This window comes from Mytilus edulis, chromosome 5 (genome assembly GCF_963676685.1).
Source record: "Mytilus edulis chromosome 5, xbMytEdul2.2, whole genome shotgun sequence".
Lineage (NCBI taxonomy): Eukaryota > Metazoa > Mollusca > Bivalvia > Mytilida > Mytilidae > Mytilus > Mytilus edulis.
Genome location: NC_092348.1, coordinates 30061592 through 30080829, shown reverse-complemented (window position 1 = coordinate 30080829; position 19238 = coordinate 30061592). Strand labels below are relative to the sequence as shown.

At 32.2% G+C, this 19238-nt stretch overlaps 2 protein-coding genes across 4 annotated transcripts in view; both read left to right on the top strand.

The window, feature by feature from the left end:
* Window positions 1-4411: 4411 nt before the first annotated feature.
* LOC139523430 (uncharacterized) overlaps window positions 4412-19238 on the top strand; it is a 34498-nt gene continuing 19671 nt past the window's right edge. The window contains exons 1-3 of one of the 3 annotated variants that reach the window (XM_071317477.1): window positions 4412-4560; window positions 5156-5280; window positions 5895-6066. In XM_071317477.1, coding sequence (XP_071173578.1) covers window positions 4505-4560; window positions 5156-5280; window positions 5895-6066 — 353 coding nt within the window. In that variant the 5' untranslated portion in view covers window positions 4412-4504. The remainder of the gene's footprint in view (window positions 4561-5155; window positions 5281-5894; window positions 6067-19238) is intronic. The other 2 variants (XM_071317476.1, XM_071317475.1) reach the window with 2 other exon arrangements.
* Window positions 6280-15013, top strand: LOC139522584 (uncharacterized). Its single transcript, XM_071316050.1, has 8 exons — window positions 6280-6323; window positions 6374-6497; window positions 6856-7092; window positions 7492-7595; window positions 8016-8124; window positions 13523-13652; window positions 14280-14423; window positions 14834-15013. Exons 1-8 carry the CDS (start codon window positions 6280-6282, stop codon window positions 14965-14967), a joined length of 1026 nt encoding a protein of 341 aa, XP_071172151.1. The 3' UTR covers window positions 14968-15013.

The window sequence follows — 19238 nt, the reverse complement described above, 5'->3', positions numbered from 1 at the left end:
TCTCGTAAATATATTTAACCGAATTAAATTGAAAGACTTCAAAGCAGTCAGTTGCCTGTTTTAAGATTTTTTCTTCGCCTTAGAATATATAAAAACACAACTGAAGCATATCTTAACAGAATATTTTTATGGTGTAATATGGAGGATTACTGCTAAGTATTTTTGCAGTGTGAAGTGCCGAGTAAGTGGGATAGAAGTGTATATTCAGCTCTTAAATAATGCAAGGAAGAACATGAGTGATCTTATTCTTTCGAGCAAAAAAAACCCAACAAAAACAGGCGGTCGACGAGATAGGCCAAACTACGACCTTCAACAATAAGCAAAACCTATACCGATAGTTCACTATATAAAACAACAATGTGGTACAGTTCGAATGAGAAAATGTTGAATAATTAACGACAAAAAAATAAACTAGGAACAGCTAGCAACCAACAGCAACCAATGCAACACAATATTTTGACATTGGACAGGAACCCAGAGAATGAAGCAAGGTAAACAATGTTTTCCAGGGTTCTAACATCACAAAAATAACGAACACTCCAGCAATTATCGGAAAGGGTTGGCTCATCAGATCGACACAAAGCACAGCAAAAACTTTAACAAAAAGACGAAACACACAAAGTATCGATCTTAAAGAAATCGCAGTTACTTGAAAAACACATCAATCAGTTTTAAAAGTAAACCTCCAACAGATTTAGTATGAAGCCGTTTCAGATAACAAGCATATACGCGACAGTACTCGTTTGTACTCCGTGCAGTACGTAGGCAAAAAATAAAGTTTACTTGCACGAATGAAGAGCATGTAAGCATTTGCACAGTTCAAGGCAAGCATAGACTTACTACCGGCAAACCGTTATAATTTAAAAAAAACATATTATTAGATAATGGTATGCACCAAGCAATTTTCGAGCCAACATTTTATTGTGAAAATCCCTCATCACTCCTCGACCCCCTTATAGTTAATGATATCAATATTCTTGCATATCACGAAGTGAGTGAAAATATTTTAGAAGCAAATACTAGGTTCCATTGTCCAGTAAGTGGAATACTTAATTTACACAAACCGAAATACACCCAATTTAAACGTAAGGTTTGGGATTTTGAAAAAGGGGACTACGATCGCTACTGCGAGGAGTTAAGACAAGTTGACTGGGACACATTACTTGATAAAAATTTAAATAATGCAGTCTCCATTGTTACACAAAAAAATTGTAGATGCTGCTAACAAGCATATACCAAGTAAATTAATTGTTGTTCGCACGAAAGATCCTCCCTGGTATATGCATGACGGTCACTTATAAGGAGACAAATTCGTAAACGGAAACGTTCGCACAAAAAAGCAAAAAAAAAAAAAACAATACTGCTGAGTCTTGGGCAAACTTTAAGAAAATTAGGAATGAATGCGTAAACTCGATTAAACTAGCAAAAAACCCATTATTTTGAAAAACAATGTGAATCATTACATTCACACGTAGATTCCATAAATAATTGGTGGAACAAATTGCTCAACCTGGCTGGATTTCCTTCCAAATCCTCAGACTTCCCCCCTATTTTATTAAATGATACCTACTTAGACGATAATAAGAATAAAGCACAAGCAAATGCATTTAATCGTTATTTTTGTGATCAATCGAGTGTTGATGACTCATCTGCAAATATTCCAGAACTAAATTTAGATGAAATCATACATACATTAGATAATATGATTATAACGCAAGAGGAAGTTTATGACCATCTTCTTTCGTGGCAACAGGCCCCGATAGCATTTAAAAGTCTAAGATTTCTTAAATATGCGGCTTTAGAATTAAGCTATCCCCTGGCTCTGTTGTTCAATAAGTCACTTCAATTATGCATTTATCCGTATGAATGGAAAATAGCAAATGTGATACCAGTTTTCAAGAGTGGTTCTCAAGAAATTTTATCAAACTATAGACCAATCTCTCTGTTATCTATTATTGGTAAAACAATGGAAAATGTGTTTTTAATATTTATTTAATTTTCTTTCTTATTATAAAATAATTACAAACTTGCAATCAGGTTTTATGCCTGGAGATAGTACTGTTAATCAACTTATTTATATTACCAACGATATTGCTAAAGATCTTGATTTTGGAAAGGAAATAAGAGTTGTGTTTTGTGATATCAGTAAATCGTTTGACCGGGTCTGGCATGAAGGCCTCCTTCATAAACTAGAAAAATATGGAATAAGAGGGGACTTACTAAAATGGTTTAAAAGTTATTTATCTGAAAGAAGACATGCGTTGTCATAGGAGGACAGACCTCTGATGTGTATAGCATTATTGCAAGTGTCCCCCAGGGCTCAATTTTAGGCCCTGTATTATTTTAAAATTATTCATAAACGATATTGTATGTGACATATCATGCAACATCAGACTTTTTGCTGACGATAATCATTATATATAGTTGTTGAGGACGAGTATGCTACAGCTGAATTAATGAACTCTGATATAGAAAAAAAAATTACCTATGGTCTCAACAATGGATTGTTAATTTTAATCCAAGAAAAACTTAAACCATGACCATATCTAGAAAAAGAGCAAAACCCCATAATCCACCAATATATGAATGATACACTGATACAAGAGGTTGAAGAACATAAACATTTAGGGTTAATTTTTCAAGAAAACGGTTGTTGGGAAAGTCATGTAATCTGTATTATTGATAAAGCTACGCCTCGTTTAAATCTTATGAGGAGTTTAAAGTTTAATCTATCGCGTAATAATCTACAAGTAATACATATATATATCAGTTTCATCAGGCCAATTCTTGAATATGCGGATACAGTGTGGGATAATATACCAATTTATTTAAAGGACAAACTAAAGAGCATTCAAATAGAAGCGGCTCGTATAGTCACATGTGCCACTAAGCTTTGTTCTAAATTTAATCTTTATAATGATACTGGTTGGGTATCTCTGAGCGAGAGAAGATCTAGACATAAAGTTATTAAATTTCACGAAATGTTTCATGACCAAGCTCCTAATTATATTTGTAGTCTCGTACCTCAACAACTTTATCAAGTCTAACTATAATACTAGAAGGGCATTTAATGTTTTAAATATGAACTGTAGAACTACATTTTATCAAAATTCTTTCTTACCATCTGTTATTCGTGAATGGAACAGGCTTCCACAAGATGTTTTATGTTCCTAATTTTGTCATTTTTTAAAGGGAGACGGATTTATATAAGTTTTTCTTGTTTCCGAATCCCTGTATTTATATTGTATAATTATATTTCATGCACTTTTTGAATAAAATATTGTTTAAACTAAGCATAGACAGATATTGGTGTAACCGCCTGTTTTCTACGACCACAAACAATGTATTGAGTTTAACATTACTCGACACAACCTTTTCCTTAGTTAGATTGTTCGTGTAGTTACGACTTGTGTTCCTATTTAAACTGTCAGAAACAAACATACTACCGGGTAGCGTATAGACATACATTGTTTATTGTTGCAGATCTTATGTTGATCGTAGAATATTTTTGTTGTTTATGTATTATTAGGTTTATGTTCCGAATATTTGATTGACGTTGTTTGTAAATAAAATCAAAAAAATTGGAAAGAATATACATAATATAACTTTCTTATCAAGTTCAGCCTTGTATGTGTCAAGCCAGTTTGGATCCGTTATTTAAATGAAACTGGTTTGTCCCAAAACCATCATCGTCTTTATATATATAGTTCAACTAGATCGAAATTCAAGTGGGATTTTCAGTTCCGTATTGCACAAGTATTTACCAAATATCAAGTTTCTAAGATCAAAACGGACAACCGCAAATGTAAAAACGTTTATTTCATGAAAGGGACACAATTATGGTACTATAAAGTAATGAATAGAAAAATTTACTGTGTCTGTTAATTTAAATTTCAAGTGTTCTTTGTAGAAATATGATATAATTATAATGTTTGCATAGAAGGAGCTTCTTTGTTCGTATAATACTGTCAGAAGCACAAGTCTGTAATTAGCAACACGACAATTTCGGCCTTCGCTTTCTTTTCGCGCCTGATTATACCAAGCATGCTTTAGACGATGTTAGAAACGTAGTCTGTATTGAAATTATTGACCATACTTGTATATTTCGGAGGCATACTGGATATTTTACGGAGGGGAACAACCTATTAGAAACGATACTTAACGGAAGCAAACAAATCAAATGTTTTTTTAGAAACATATTAAATTTAATTTTGTAATTCCTTTTCAAAATCTGGGTTAAAATTAATTTACACTTCTAACAATATTTATAGTTTTTCTTTAATTTAAAGAGAAAAGAAAAATAACAAAGATGCATTATTGTACAAGGCGCTTTTGTCGATTGTCTCAAGTAGCTTCTTCAGCATCGTCAACCAATGGCGAAGCAATAGAACTATGACGTTGTCGTCATTCTCTGTCTTCTCTGTAGCGACGTTCCTTCACTACGCCATAGAAAGTCACAAAATATTTCCATAATATTTTCGTTGATTTTTAAGAAGATAAAGAAATGAATTCAGTTTTAATACCAGATATATATCGGCTTATGTCCGGTCCATATCACAGGTGAGTTTTTAAATACTGGAATTGGCTATCTAAACCAGAAAAAAATCATAACCGAAGAATTAATTATGGTTAACGAAATATTTCTAAATTATTTAATATGCTGATTAGTAGTCATACGCTTTCCTGCTTTTGTGTTATTTGTGAACACACCTGCAGAAGCAGACAAATAAACAATGCTAACGATAAATTATAGAACTTTGCATGGCATACACAATTAGATAGTTCAAGGAAGTCATATGCTGTGAATGTCCTAAAATGAAAAAAATAATCAAATTCACAAATTATGCACAAGTGGAACCTAATGCTAATATTTAATCAAAAGCATCTATTGGGACCTTTATTTCATTGTTCTTAAACTTTTTAGACAAGTTTTCTCTATGTTCATTTATTTTTAACCGTATTCTCTAAACTGTTTACTCTCCATCATTCTCTATTCTTTATTCTTGGCATAATTTTCTCAATTCCTTATATTGTTTGTCATTCATTTTGAATTGTTTGCCCATCATTGTCTTATTCTATTAACACTCATCCAGAACCTCAACTCAAATTTCACTCTTCTGCACGTACATAGCAAGTTTATATTTTCCAATTGCAGTATTGATAACTTTACAACATTGTGCGAAGAGCTAGAGGACCATCTTGATCCATCAATAGATGAAATACGTATGGAGAAGATGATCAGCATCATGAAGAGATTGAGAGATTATAAAACAGATGAAGGTAAGTTTTGGTTTGCCAATGAGTTTTACATATATTAAAAGAGATGTATTTAACTATAAGTATCGAACAAAACCTCTGGATGCGGAATTTTCTCGCTATATTGAAGACACATTGGAGGCCTTCGGTTGTTGTCTACTTTTTCGTCGGGTTGGTGTCTCTTTGACATATTCTCCATTTCAATTTTCACTTTTATTCGATTTTTTTTGTGAGAAATTCTGTTTACACAATGATTTTCGTTAGTTTTTAAATTCACTTACTTAGTACATATATTGTTTTAGAGAGCACGATTTCATAATTCGTCCTCATTAAGAAAGATAGAGTTTCTTGCTGCATTGAAGATCAATTGGTGGACTTCGGTTGTTGTTTGCTCTTTGGTCGGGTTGTTGTCTCTTTTGCTATTCCCCATTTTCCATTTCCATTTTCAATTTAATGATTATATATTTTTGGTGAGAAATACAATTCGATGTTTTTATGAAAAAAATTAAAGGCATGTGCATTTTTCTGTCATTGACCAACAAGTAGCTACGTTTTAACTGACATAATTGACAATTTTAAACTTCTATAGATTATGTTTCAAAAATGATTCAGTAATGGCAATTTTGATATCTTTGCAGTGTTTCCAAAGATGAACGAGTTATTTTACACGTTGACAGAGACAGTTTTCAGTGTTGTCGAGTCCCAGGAGAATTGGTCACTATCTGAATCCGCTAAGCCATCAGTTGCCAGGGTGATTCTTGACAAATTTCAGAAAATGATAGTAGGAGGCAGAATTCTGCCAAAACAAACGTGAGTTCACAAAGAATTTACTTTTCGGATAACATGCTATCTTAACAAATTCAGATTTTCATTGTTTGAAAATATTTTGTTTGTATTTTAGAAATTCGCTTCAACGAAAAACATTTAAAAACAAAAGTTTAAACAGATATTCCAGAATTTTGGATAATATTTTGTCGCTACTTGAGAAATTAGAAATCCGTTTCAAAGAAATAAAATGAAATCATGCGGAACCACAAAAGTTCGCGTGATTTATGTGGTAATTTAGAGTATGATTTATCAATCATTTGTTTTCTAATACGATTCTGTTGTGTTTTAGATTCACGGAGAAAAAATGCCACAAGCGGTATAAACAAGTACGAGAATACAAAGAAGTACAAGATCTAAAGAAATTAATAGAGAACCACGAGAAAATTTATCAGGAACTTCAGGAACAACAAAAGGTAAAATAAAGTCAACAATTTTGATATTACAGTAATACGGAACAGCGAAACAACGAAACAGTAGAACCAACAATAAAAAAAAAGCAAAGCAACCAAAACAGCGGAAAACTGAATCAGAGATCCAACAGAATCAGCGAAACATATTTGAATTACCGAAAGACTTATCGTAGTGTTCTACAATAAAGGTCGTTCCGTTATTTTGCTGTTTCATTGTTTTATAATTGATTTCGTGTTTTAATTTAATTTATTGTTCCATAGTTCTCAAGTTTAATGTAGTAACCGCAAGCAATATTTTTGTTTTGTTTTGAAGACTTTTGCAACAAGTTTATTCATTTGATAATTTATATTTTTTCTTCAGAAATGTTGGGTCATCAACGACAAGCAGACATTTGTTACAGACCTACTTCAGCGTAAAAAAACTTTCTTCGCAGAATATGAGGACAAATTCTCGCCTAAAAATCATGAGCGGAGAAAGGATTTCATTGAGTTTCTTCAAGAAAAGTTAGAGAGAAAGATGGAGAAAGCTGCTGAGACTACGGGAAAGTATCAGACTTTGCTTTATGCTGAAAGTGTGGCCAAAGATAAAGTGAGACAGGTACACATATATAAATGATAATAAGAAATAAATAGTAATCACAATCCCTTGTTTAAAGACTTGTCTGGGGAGGGGAGGTGAGGGAAATATTATTCGTAGTTATTCCACAAGACTATACATGAATTCAAAATCAAAATATGAGAACCACATTTTCCGTTTACCAATACTGCGAACTTAGTTAAATTGGAAAGGAGAAAACTAGTTGGGAGCCTCTGGCCTTTGTAAGTCTGGTATGATTTAAAAAAAAATAGTTCATTTATAAATATGTTTTGGAGTTTTAATAGTATGACGTTCATTTTCACTGAACTAGTACACATTTGTATTAAGGGGTCAGCTGTGACCCACCTATTTATTATTATTACATACTATACGAGTAATTTATAAATAATTTCTTTACAGTTGGAAAGTCAAATTTTAGATAGTCTAAAATACGGATTCAACGAAAAGATATTGAGTGGACTTGTTTTTCTGAAGCGAGTTTTGTCTACCGTTAACACTGAAAGGTAAGCTAATCTACCTTCAACTTGATCCTTAATTTCTGAGGATAATTTTTTTTCTATAAATCGGAAGCTAGTATGGCATCATTCAAACATCATGTATATACATATATAAAAATATGTAGGTAGGATTAAACTAAAATGATATATTTGTATAATTTTGTGAAGACAATTATTTTCTATGGCAAAAATTGTAAAGTGAAACCCGCCTTTTAATTATTTTTCCAACATTTGGTATCATAGTGCAAAAATAAAATAAACTAATTTCTCGTTTTAAAAATTGTGTTTTGACTTGTCACACATACCACGCCATTTCTTTTCTCTTAAAAGTTCAAATTCTTTATTATAAACTCTCAGACACATATAGTGCTTCAAGAGGATATCAGTATATATTTTGAAATATAATTTGCATATGTGTTTACACAGATCACATGACATTATGCAGCACATCCAAAAGCTAGAAACTGAGAGCCAACATTTAGTTACCAACATCGTAAATACACTTAGTTCAAAATACAAAAGTGTATCACCACAGGTACTTATTTTTATTTATGAGTAAAGTTTGTATATGAAAACAACTAGAAACAAATTTAAAATGCGCGGAAATAAGCAAATCTTAAACGGATCTGCTTGCATGTATGAGGGGTTATATAATAATACTTTATTCAGAAGCAATACAGCTTATAGAATATACAATTTTACAATATTTTGTATCAGTGAAATATAAATACAATAATTATACACAATATATGTATGGCGGAGAATGAAAATAAATTCATATGATAAATAATTAATACAACTACATATTACGAATTTTTTCAATATTAAACAAAAATTTACCTAAATTATTAAGTTCTTTCACATTGTGAACTGATAACAACTGTATAAGTTTAAAAGTGGATGGATATTGCCAATAATATTTCTTAATGTATAGTTTTCTTACATCACTATATCTATTACATTCTAGAACAACATGGTATTCATCTTCTACAATATTGTTATTGCACATAGTACATAATCTATTTTCTCTATCTACATTGTAATATCTGCCTGTTTCTATGTTGAGGCTATGGGCGGATATACGATATTTACATATAAAAGGTTTATATATTTGATTAACAGGTCTATCTAAATAAAATTGCAGTATATCTGTGTCATATATATATCTATAAAGTATACATTTTGATGAATTATTAAAAAAAGCATTAGCATCAGCAATAAAGGTATCTTTCATTCTTTGTTTTAACTCATGTATGAATATATCAACATTATTTACGCTTTGTTTTAGCCATACATCATGAAAACCATATCTACATAAAATATCTTTGACTGAACATGCCCAATTCGATTTGTCATTGGGTTTTTTAAATGAACTCTCCAACATATCTTCATAACATGCTTTAAGTATACAGTTATCAGTATTTAATAATTTAAACCAAAACTGAATCAGTCTTCTTTGTCTTTCATAATACATTGGATAACGTCCCAATTCACAGTAAACCATGTTATTTACAGCAGTTTTTCTAACCTTTAGAATTCGTTTTAAAAAATATAAATGTACTTTCTCTATATCATCAGCTTTATGATTACCCCACACTTCACAGCTATAATTAAGTATACTAGATACATAAGTATCAAATAAGGACAGTAACGTTTCACAGTTATAATATTCATCTACAATTTTACTACATAAAGCAAAAACAGCTTTTCTTCCTTGATTGGCTAACATTTTTTGTGTATGTAAAAAACTGCCATTATAGTTAAAAAGAATACCCAAATATACAAAACTATCACATATATCTATTTGGTTGTTATTCAAAAACCATTTTTCTTGACTTTTTACACTACCTCTATTTCTAAACACGACCACTTTAGTTTTAGACATATTAATATATAAACCATATTCCTCTGCAGAAGAGTTTACAGTATTTATCATATTTTGCAGATCATCTATGTTCTCACTAAATAAAACAGTGTCGTCTGCATACATAAGTAAAAATAAATTTAAGGATTTCAATTCATATGACTGACAGCCATTACTGATTAGCTCTACTTCCATATCATTGACATACAACGAGTATAATAAAGGGGATAAAGATTCCCCTTGCATCAAGCCAGTATTACAATTAAAAAAATCTGAAATTTTTCCATTACACTTTATACTAGTTTTCAATTTAGAATACATAGATTTAATTACAGTAAGAAGTTTACCAGTAACGCCACATCTAACTAATCTCAACCACAATTTTACATGAAAAACACTATCAAACGCTTTAATATAATCGATAAAACAGCAATATAAGCGTTTACCTTTTCTTAATGACTTAGAAATCAGGGAATGAAGACAGAAGATGGCATCAGAAGTGCCGTATCCAGGACGGAATCCAAATTGTGCATCTGTCAGAGTGTTGTTAATCTTGCACCATGTTATAAGTCTTGAATTAATCAACGACGTAAATAGTTTTCCTAAATGGGACACCAACGAAATACCTCTGTAGTTTCCAGGATCGTCAGGATTTCCTTTCTTAAAAATTGGAATTAAAATACATTTCACCCATATTTCAGGAAAATTTCCAGCACATAAAATATTGTTGAACAGTTTGCAAAGTACAGGTTTCAATAAAGTTTTACCAAACAGTATATACTCATTCATTATATCATCATAACCAGTCGACTTGTCTCTTTTTAGTTTTTTGATGCACGAATCCAGTTCTTTTTCTGTAAACGGAAGATCAAGTTCCTCAAAAACTGTTTCCGGAGTATCACTCGTTCCAACATTCACTTCGGGCGGTTTAGACATAAGTTTTTTAAAATGTTCCTCGAATTGGTCCAATGAAATGTTATTTTTAATGCGCTTTTTACGTTTTTTAAAATTCTTATAGAAACGTTTCGGATTTTTCTTCCTTAGTGACGACAGCATATTTCCTCGTTGGTTCTTATAATGTCTTTTAAGTCTTGTTTCGCAGCACTTATACTTTTGCTTTGAAAGGTTAAAGTTAATTCTGTTTTCATCCGAGCGGTATTTGTTAAAACTGTCTAATGCATTTTGATATTGTATGTATAATGTTTTGCATTCATCGGTAAACCAAGGCTTGTCCGCATTAGATTTATAAACTTTATCGCCATTTTCACAAAATTCACACTGTTCTTTGTATGTTACTTCAGATTTCGTATACTGTTCATATATATCAGTTAAAAGATTATTAAGTCTTTCTACACACGTATCTATATCGCTGTTTTCGTCAAAATTTACCAGTAGATCATCAAACTTTTGTGTGTTGAGTATCAATTTACTTCTGATATCATCTTCTGACCCTTCATTCCAGTTAAATATATTGAACTTAGTTTTATTACAATGACATTGACCGTAAGACTGATTATTACCCTTAAGGTACAATTCAACTACTATTGGAGCATGACATGAATACATATTAAATGGTTCAACATAAAAAGATTTTAAACATTTAAACATTTCACTTTGTGTAAACAATAAATAATCAATAACGCTACTACCGTTTTTATTATTAAATGTTATTTTCCCACTATCTGTTCCAAATCTGCCGTTACATATACGTAGACCGGACGACTGGCATAACTGCAATATACGCTGACCAAAACTATTTGGAGGTTTAATGTCTTCAGATTTTCTATTACAAATATAACTATCATTTACATAGTCAATAAAAGAAATACTGTTAATCAGTTCTTTATCCAATGTATCATTAACTATATTGTCCGCTTTTAGACCTACTCGTCCATTCAAGTCGCCTATCACAGCCACAGTTCCTAATGTACTATAATGTTCAATATTTTCTTGCAGTATATCGAAAACATCTATATCATATTTACGGTAAAATACATTTTTATCAGGCGGAATATAAATAGCACAAATATACAAATCTAAACCATTTAAACATACATTTTTGTCAATTTTTAACCAGATCATACTATCTGCACAACAATTCAATACAGTAGTATAGGGAGTTAACCATTTCTTATAAAAAATAACTACACCTCCTCCTTTACATTTTTCTCTATACACAAATTCTTTTTCGTAGCCTTTCATTTCAAATTCATCGGGACATTTAAGCCAGCATTCATTTAGACACAATATATCATATTTATTTACTAAATTCAAGAAATTTCTATCTGACAATTTCCGGATCAACCCTTTTGATATGTTCCAAGAGCAAATTTTCAAGGAACCACTATTTTTAGCACAATCATTCTCCGCTACCTCCTATTCCTTCCATAGCTCACCATTAACATACAATTTGTCTCCAGCAATATAAGCTTTTTTGTTTTTTTTCCTTTCTTTGAGCATGATGGGTACCAGTTTTTTCCGTCTTTCTAGAACCTCTTTGGGATACTGTGGGCTTATACCATAATTGGTGTTTTTTAAACGGTTTGAGACACTGCGGATCATTTCACGATCCTCGAATTTTCTAAATTTCACCACAATTGGTCTTGGTTTGGCTGCTCCATCTTTCCTTTTTCCTAAGCGATACGCTTTTTCCAAGGTTATCTTGTCTTTTGCGTTTTCTATTTTCAGTTGGTTTTCACAGAATTCCAAAATTTTGTTTACACAGTTTTCATTATATGTTGATCCCGTTGCACCCCCCTTTTCTCCCGTTGCACCCCCCTTAGCTCCTTCATTGTTTTCACTAGCTTCCTCAAGTTCAAAGAATACTAAATTTTGCTTTAGATTTTGGGATTCAATATCCACTAGTTTATCACGAACCTCTTTGTTTTCATTTTTCGTCAATTCTACACCAGAGTTAATAGTGTCTACTTTTAATTTCAAACCTTTTAGATCGTCGTGTGCATTTGACAGAAATTGTGCACTTTGTTCTAATGTGCTAATGCGCTTTTTACAGTCTATAATTTCGTTATCCATAGAACCAAATTTTGTTTCCATTTTGTTTAATCGGGACTCTATTTTGTCAAGTGTTGTTAATTTTGTTTCTATATTGGCCATCCTTTGACACATTTCTTGAAGTGTACGTTCTATCCCCTGTATATTGGGCGGGGGCGTTACGTGAGCTAAAGGTGGTGGGGGGTACTGTTGATATGTTTGGAAAGGTTGGTATCCTATCGGTGAACTAGCCATTGGACCGGTGTATTGTTGATTGGAATTATTCATCGGAAAGTTTTGATTGAAACTACTACTTGAGTTGTTTTCATTTGAACACAAATAAGACTGTGTATTGTTATTTACCTTCGTACATTTTCTTTTATCGAGGAAACTCGTCTGGTCTGATGACGAAGAATCATTCACAGATTTTTTAGAATTTCGTTGTGGACGTTTCCTCTTTCCTCCTCTAGGATTCCCAGAATAGTTTCCTTATGTATGACAGTTAAATAAAAGCCCCCCCCCCCCCCCCCATCCGCAAATCATTCGAAATATGGTCCTCATTTTATAAGAATATTGGAGTATTTGAACAATGTAGTGAACTTGAAAGATATAACAAATATTATAAGATTTGTTGCAAATTAAAGGATTGTTTTAAATTTAGAAATTATTGTGAGGTGTTTATTTATGCTAACAATATGACTTCCTGAGTATCTACATACTATATATATGCGTATGTTATTTAAAAAAAGAGTCATATCGAAATTCATAGGCTCGCATTTGTATGCTCCACCTAGTGGCAACAACATTTTCCGTCAGTACTTCTGTTTGTTCGTTCGTCTGTCTGTCACGCTTCAGTTTAAAGTTTTTGGTCAAGGCAGTTTTTGATGAAATTAAAGACCAATCAACCTGAAACTTAGTAAACATGCTTCCTAGATATGATCTCTCTAATTGTAATGCCAAATTATTAGAGTTTGACCCCAACTTCACGACAATGCATGGTACATGTATCTATATATTGTATAAAATATAGATTATAAAATGTTTTAATATAGTTTGCTTATATATTTCTATTTACAAGGAATTTCACCTTCAACATAAATTTTCTGAAGAACTTCCTGACTGTGAATTCACTGGATACCATGAAAACCTTAGACAAATCAAGTTGAAAACATCAAAGAAAAACGAACAACAGGGCACCAGTAATGATAGTAAGTGGTTTTAGTATCATATCTTCATAAAAGAATATAGGACATGTATTTTAATCTTATCATTTTCAATTGAAACGGAAATGGAAATCATTACATCATAGTACGTGTGCCTTTTTTTTATTTATCTTTGCAATATTGCATATATAAAAAACAAGATATGGTATGATTGCCAATGAGACAACTGCCCACAAGAGAACAAAATGACACAGACATTAACAACTGTAGGTCACCGTACGGCCTTCAACAATGAACATAGCCAATATGGCATAGTCAGCTATAAAAGACCCCGATATGACAATGTAAAACAATTCAAACGAGAAAACTAATGGCCTTTAACTTATTATTATAAAAAAATGAGCGAAAGACAAATATGTAACACATAAACAAACGACAGCAGTATGTTTACAAGTTGTATTTGTTATTTTGTTGCCTTTTTATTGTTTATAAAAATTTAGCATTCTTTGTTTTTTTGCTGTTAACTTATCTTATTTTTTTATTATAACTTTTATTATAATTATCATTATTACATGAAAATAAGCTAATCTTTTCCATGTTCAATCTGTCGAAAAAAAAATCTTTTCTATACCTAAAAATATTTTAGTTCTTCTTCATTTTTTTAATGAACAGAACCCAACAGAGACGGAGCAGCTTTTACTCACTGCTTTACACGTCAGACATATCTTCATTCACGTGACGTCAACAATAATCCACTTCCAGGCTTTAGTGCAGCATCTTTTGAGACACATGCAGGCTGTAGTGCAGTACCAAAAGGTAACTAGTATACTAGATTTTATTCCGATTTTATAACTTATTATGATTCATAATCATCCAGTAGGAAAGAAACAAAAATAATGTCGTCCGTTATAACGTATGAAAAAGAATTTGGTTACAATGTGCTTTTGATTTATTAGGCCAAATAAAAAATATGTGTGTGTTACTTATTTCCCTACTTACTCTATATTTTAAGCTAAGAAATAGACTATCTAAAAGTTTTTTTTTGTCATTTTTCAATAAGCTAGAGCTGATGTTAAAAACAGAATTTCTCTCCCATAGACTCAATGTGAAAAAAAAGGTCAAATGAAAAACAATTTCCTGCCAACCTATCCTATTATTTTCAAAGATGTAATAGGAAACACACATATTATTTTATTTGGCCTTATACGTTTTTTTTAATGTTGTAGGGATGATTGTTAAACAAAAGATTGCAACAGCATCTAGTGATGTCTCATTTGGATGGTACAAAATGCAACAATGGCAACAAAAGAAATGGACCTTCTTTCTGAAGAACTCTAATACAACATTGTCAAAATCTTGAACAATAATCCTTCATATTATAAAAAAAGAATCTGTATCATTTTGAAAATAAAGAATATATTATTTATATTTCTTTTTTTTAACTGTGATTTTTACGGGTTGTATAATTTCGAATATTGTATACGTTTTGACTAAATAGGGCCATTGTCGTCTTATCTCGACAGAAAAGTTGTCAGTAACTCCAATTATTCTCCTCGACAATGGTAAACACATAAAAAACAATTTTCTAAGATTTGAATACAAAAATAAGTTACTGGTTAAAGTTAAACCGAATGCAGCAAACACAGTTATTTTTGTTTTAACCATAATACTATTCAGATGCTTTGTAGAATATAAACTTCGTTGTAGAAGGTTTTATCATGTATACGAAGAAAACTTGTTGGGTGTGTAACATCGCAGGCAACGTCTGGTTGGAACGTCGAATCCGAGACCTTGCACAGTGATAAATTTATGCTCTCTGCATGTTACAGAGAGCTATCAGCATTTCTTTGTGGCATGTTGCTATGCATACATGTAATGGCTTTCCATAACTAAAATAAAAAGAGGCGGAGAATAACGAGATAACATTCAAAACTCATAAGTCGAGAGAAACTGACAAAAAGGCATAAGCTTCAGCAAAACAGCAACACAAGAAAGCAGAGCAAGAATTCAGAGGTCACAACTCTGATTTTTTTATTGTAGGAATGATATTCAAATAAAAGATTGCAACGGAATCATCTGGTGTATTTTTTTATGGTAAAAAATGCAATCATGGCAACACAAGAATTAGGCTTTCTTTTTTAAAGACTCAAACACAACATTGTCATTATCTTGACTGAATTGCACCGAGATACAATTTGCATCTTTACTATTAGACAATGAAACTTTTGTTATATATAAAGTTTTGTTGTTTTGTAGAATGCATTTAGAATAATATCTTCGCTATAAAGTATGCCAAGGCAATTGCCGTCGTTCTACGACAGAAGATGTTACATCAAAATAAGGATGTAAATTCGTTGGGAAAGTAGTAATGATTAATATTTAATAAATACTTTTTGCAGAAAGTATTAAATATACTATCGCAACAAAAACAAAACAAACAATATTACAAATGATAAACAACAGACAGCAATATATTAAAAGTATGATAGAACGGAAGCAACGTTTAGCAAACCATGAGCCAATCAAAGGCAAAAGGCCTACATTTATTTGGTGACACTATATACCTTCTTTTTAAAAAACAAAAAGTAGTTGGAACAGATGAGAAACTTTTTGGACCTGCCTAGGATCATTAATCGACAATTGTTATCGCCATCAAATTAAACATGAATCAAGTTTATGCAAGGATTGCATGAATCAGCAGTTACTGTCGGAGACCTGCCATCAAATCTTTATCATACTTCAATAAAAGCATGCAAAAATAAGATAACATTATAACAATGTATTGCTTACCTTACTTACGTTTTATACCAAAACTTTGTATGGCAATATCTATTCAGCTTTGTAACCCCAAGCAAATAAACCCCCCAATAACATACATATTCCCAATTATATATATATATAATTAACAAGCAAGTACATGTAACAAAAAATTTCAAATGCTGGTAATATATGTGTAACAAAAGTCTATCATATGGCTAAAAATAGAAGCAGTAACGCAAGCACAACATCCTTAGTAATGCTACTGGCGTGCAGCTATGATCAAAGTTCTGTTTGAAAGCATTGTAAACTCAAACGAGGCTTAACAAATTGGGTTTTACAAAATGCATAAGAGATAGCGCTGTAAATTCAAACTTACGTGATAAAAAACTATTTACGGATAAATACAATGATAAAAAATTAGGTGGCGTACAAGAAGCATGGTTAATACTCTACTGCCAGTATTAAACTCAAGCATGTTTGGTAGGATAAGTTTAGCCTACAGCGGGTCATACACAGACATCTTTATGGAATTTTATATTCATATTCAGATGTTTTACACACCAAAAAAAGACAAGGTTTTGGTTAAAATATGCCAAATATAGACTTGAATTTCAAAACGGTCATAACTCAATCTAATTACAAACCGATCTCTCATCGCTCCTGTTTCTGATATGTCGCGTGGGAGATCTAACGAAACCCGCTTTGAGGTCACATGTGAGTGACCTCGTAGGTGTGTCTTTTTCGACCAATGAAATTAAGTCTTCCACGATCTTGGAAGTTTAACGTAAGGCAAAGGGATGTAACTCATTTTATTCATGACGAAATCGTCAGTCATAATAATTCATAAACTTTTTTGATTGGTTTATTAATAGGTCGTCAACTCATTTGCATATCTTTATAAATTCATGACTTTTAGTTCACTCACATGTGACCTCAAAGCCGGTTTCGTTAGATCTCCCACGCGACATATCAGAAACATGAGCGATGAGAGATCGGTTTTTAATTAGATTGGTCATAACTCAGTCATTGAATCGATCTTTTTTGATAGCCGTACTACTAGGTCGAACAAATCTATTCATAACAGTACATTATAGGCTTGTAGTCAGCACATGTTGGATATATTGTCATAAAATAATGATTTTATGTATTTTATTGACATAATGGCTTGTGGAAACCCTTGACCCCAAACTAGGATCTAAAATCCTCTGTTACCAATGATTATTATGAATCCCTTGACTCAACAAATTGTATGTTAGCTATGTTAGGTAATGTTCAGTAATATTGCCAAATTGATTGAGCAACCCACACAGACATAATTGGTTAACATAGCAATTACTGTGATCCAGCAGTCAAAACTGTGTAAGCATCCACATCAGACATACAACACAAGTAAATAAAACATTCTGGGACTAAATCAGAAACGTGCTGTTCGGTGTGAGCCAAGGCTCCGTGTTGAAGGCCGTACCTTGACCTTTGTTTACTTTTATGAATTGTTACTTGGATGGAGAGTTGTCTCATTGGCACTCATACCACATCTTCCTATGTCTATAAAAATTCTAAGATGTACAATTATATCAAACTATGGCGTCATAAATAATGATTGTTGTTGATAATAAAGTCAGTACGGTAAAGCATAATGACATATACACATTCCCGATAAAATGTAAACACAAGGGTATGAAAAATGAAAACAACAATATAAAAACCTTAACATGTCCAAACCGTATCTCTGGTACCATCCACATAAACATAAAGGCACGAAGCGTTTTTGGAAAAAAGGAAAGTTATCTGGATAAGAATATGGATTAAATTAGGCGAAAAAGCCTACGTTGTAATCGTATAAACCAGGTCTACACATGCAGGACAGACATCATCATCGAAATGAGGCCTGAGAAAGTTAACGAAGGCTGAGAAATACATGGGCATTTGATTCGGCAGAAATAAAATTAAAAAAAATCGGGTCCCGTTATAGTCTGATTAATGCCAGCCCCACTATAAATGCTAGTAGATAGTTGGGGCTTGCTTTAATCAGACTGGTTCCGTTACATTTTTTTTTGCAAGCAAACGACGGACTAATCATTATTCAAACGGCAGAAAGAGACTGCAAAAAGCTATATCTTGAAATCATTTAGATTGTATATTCTTGTTAATTTACGCTGGCATGGGTATTCGGTGGTATTTTTTTTTAATGTGTTTTGAGTTGGAAATAATGTACATGTACAAGTTGGGAGACAAAACGACTAAAAGAGAATTAAAAAAGTTGCATTTTGTGGCCCTGAGGGGCATATTTCTCACATACTAGGCGTCGGGAAAAGCCCGTGGAGTTTCACAGTCTTGAAAGGAGTTTTTAGAACAAGTATGCAAAGTATATACATGCAAAAAAGAAGTGTTTGTCCGGTCGGAATGGTGACGTTAAATCCGATGACTCGTGTAAAGAGAGTGCCACGCTCTTTGAACATTAAGAACCCTTGCAACAAATCTTTTAGGGTCGGTAGGGGGCCTGTTGCAAGGCAAAATGTCTTTTCCTATCCAATACACTTTAATTTTTGAGTGTCAGTCCAAATTTCCCCGGCCATCATCTCGGATGGCCTCTAAAAATACAGCTATTGACTAATGCGAATTGGACGAGTATCTTTTTACTCATAATTTGTAGTTTTAGTAAATATTGGTCCCCTAAACTGGAATGTTTTGATAAGTATATGTCTGGTATAATTATCACAGTCACATTTCAGTCTCTTATATTTGTGCAAGTCTTAAAACTTTTGTTCTTCTAGAGAAAATTCAAACCATATAATGAAATAAGGAGATGCAGTAAAATTGCAAATTAATCAACTTTCCACCAAAGACGAAACGACGGAAATGTTAGCTTGT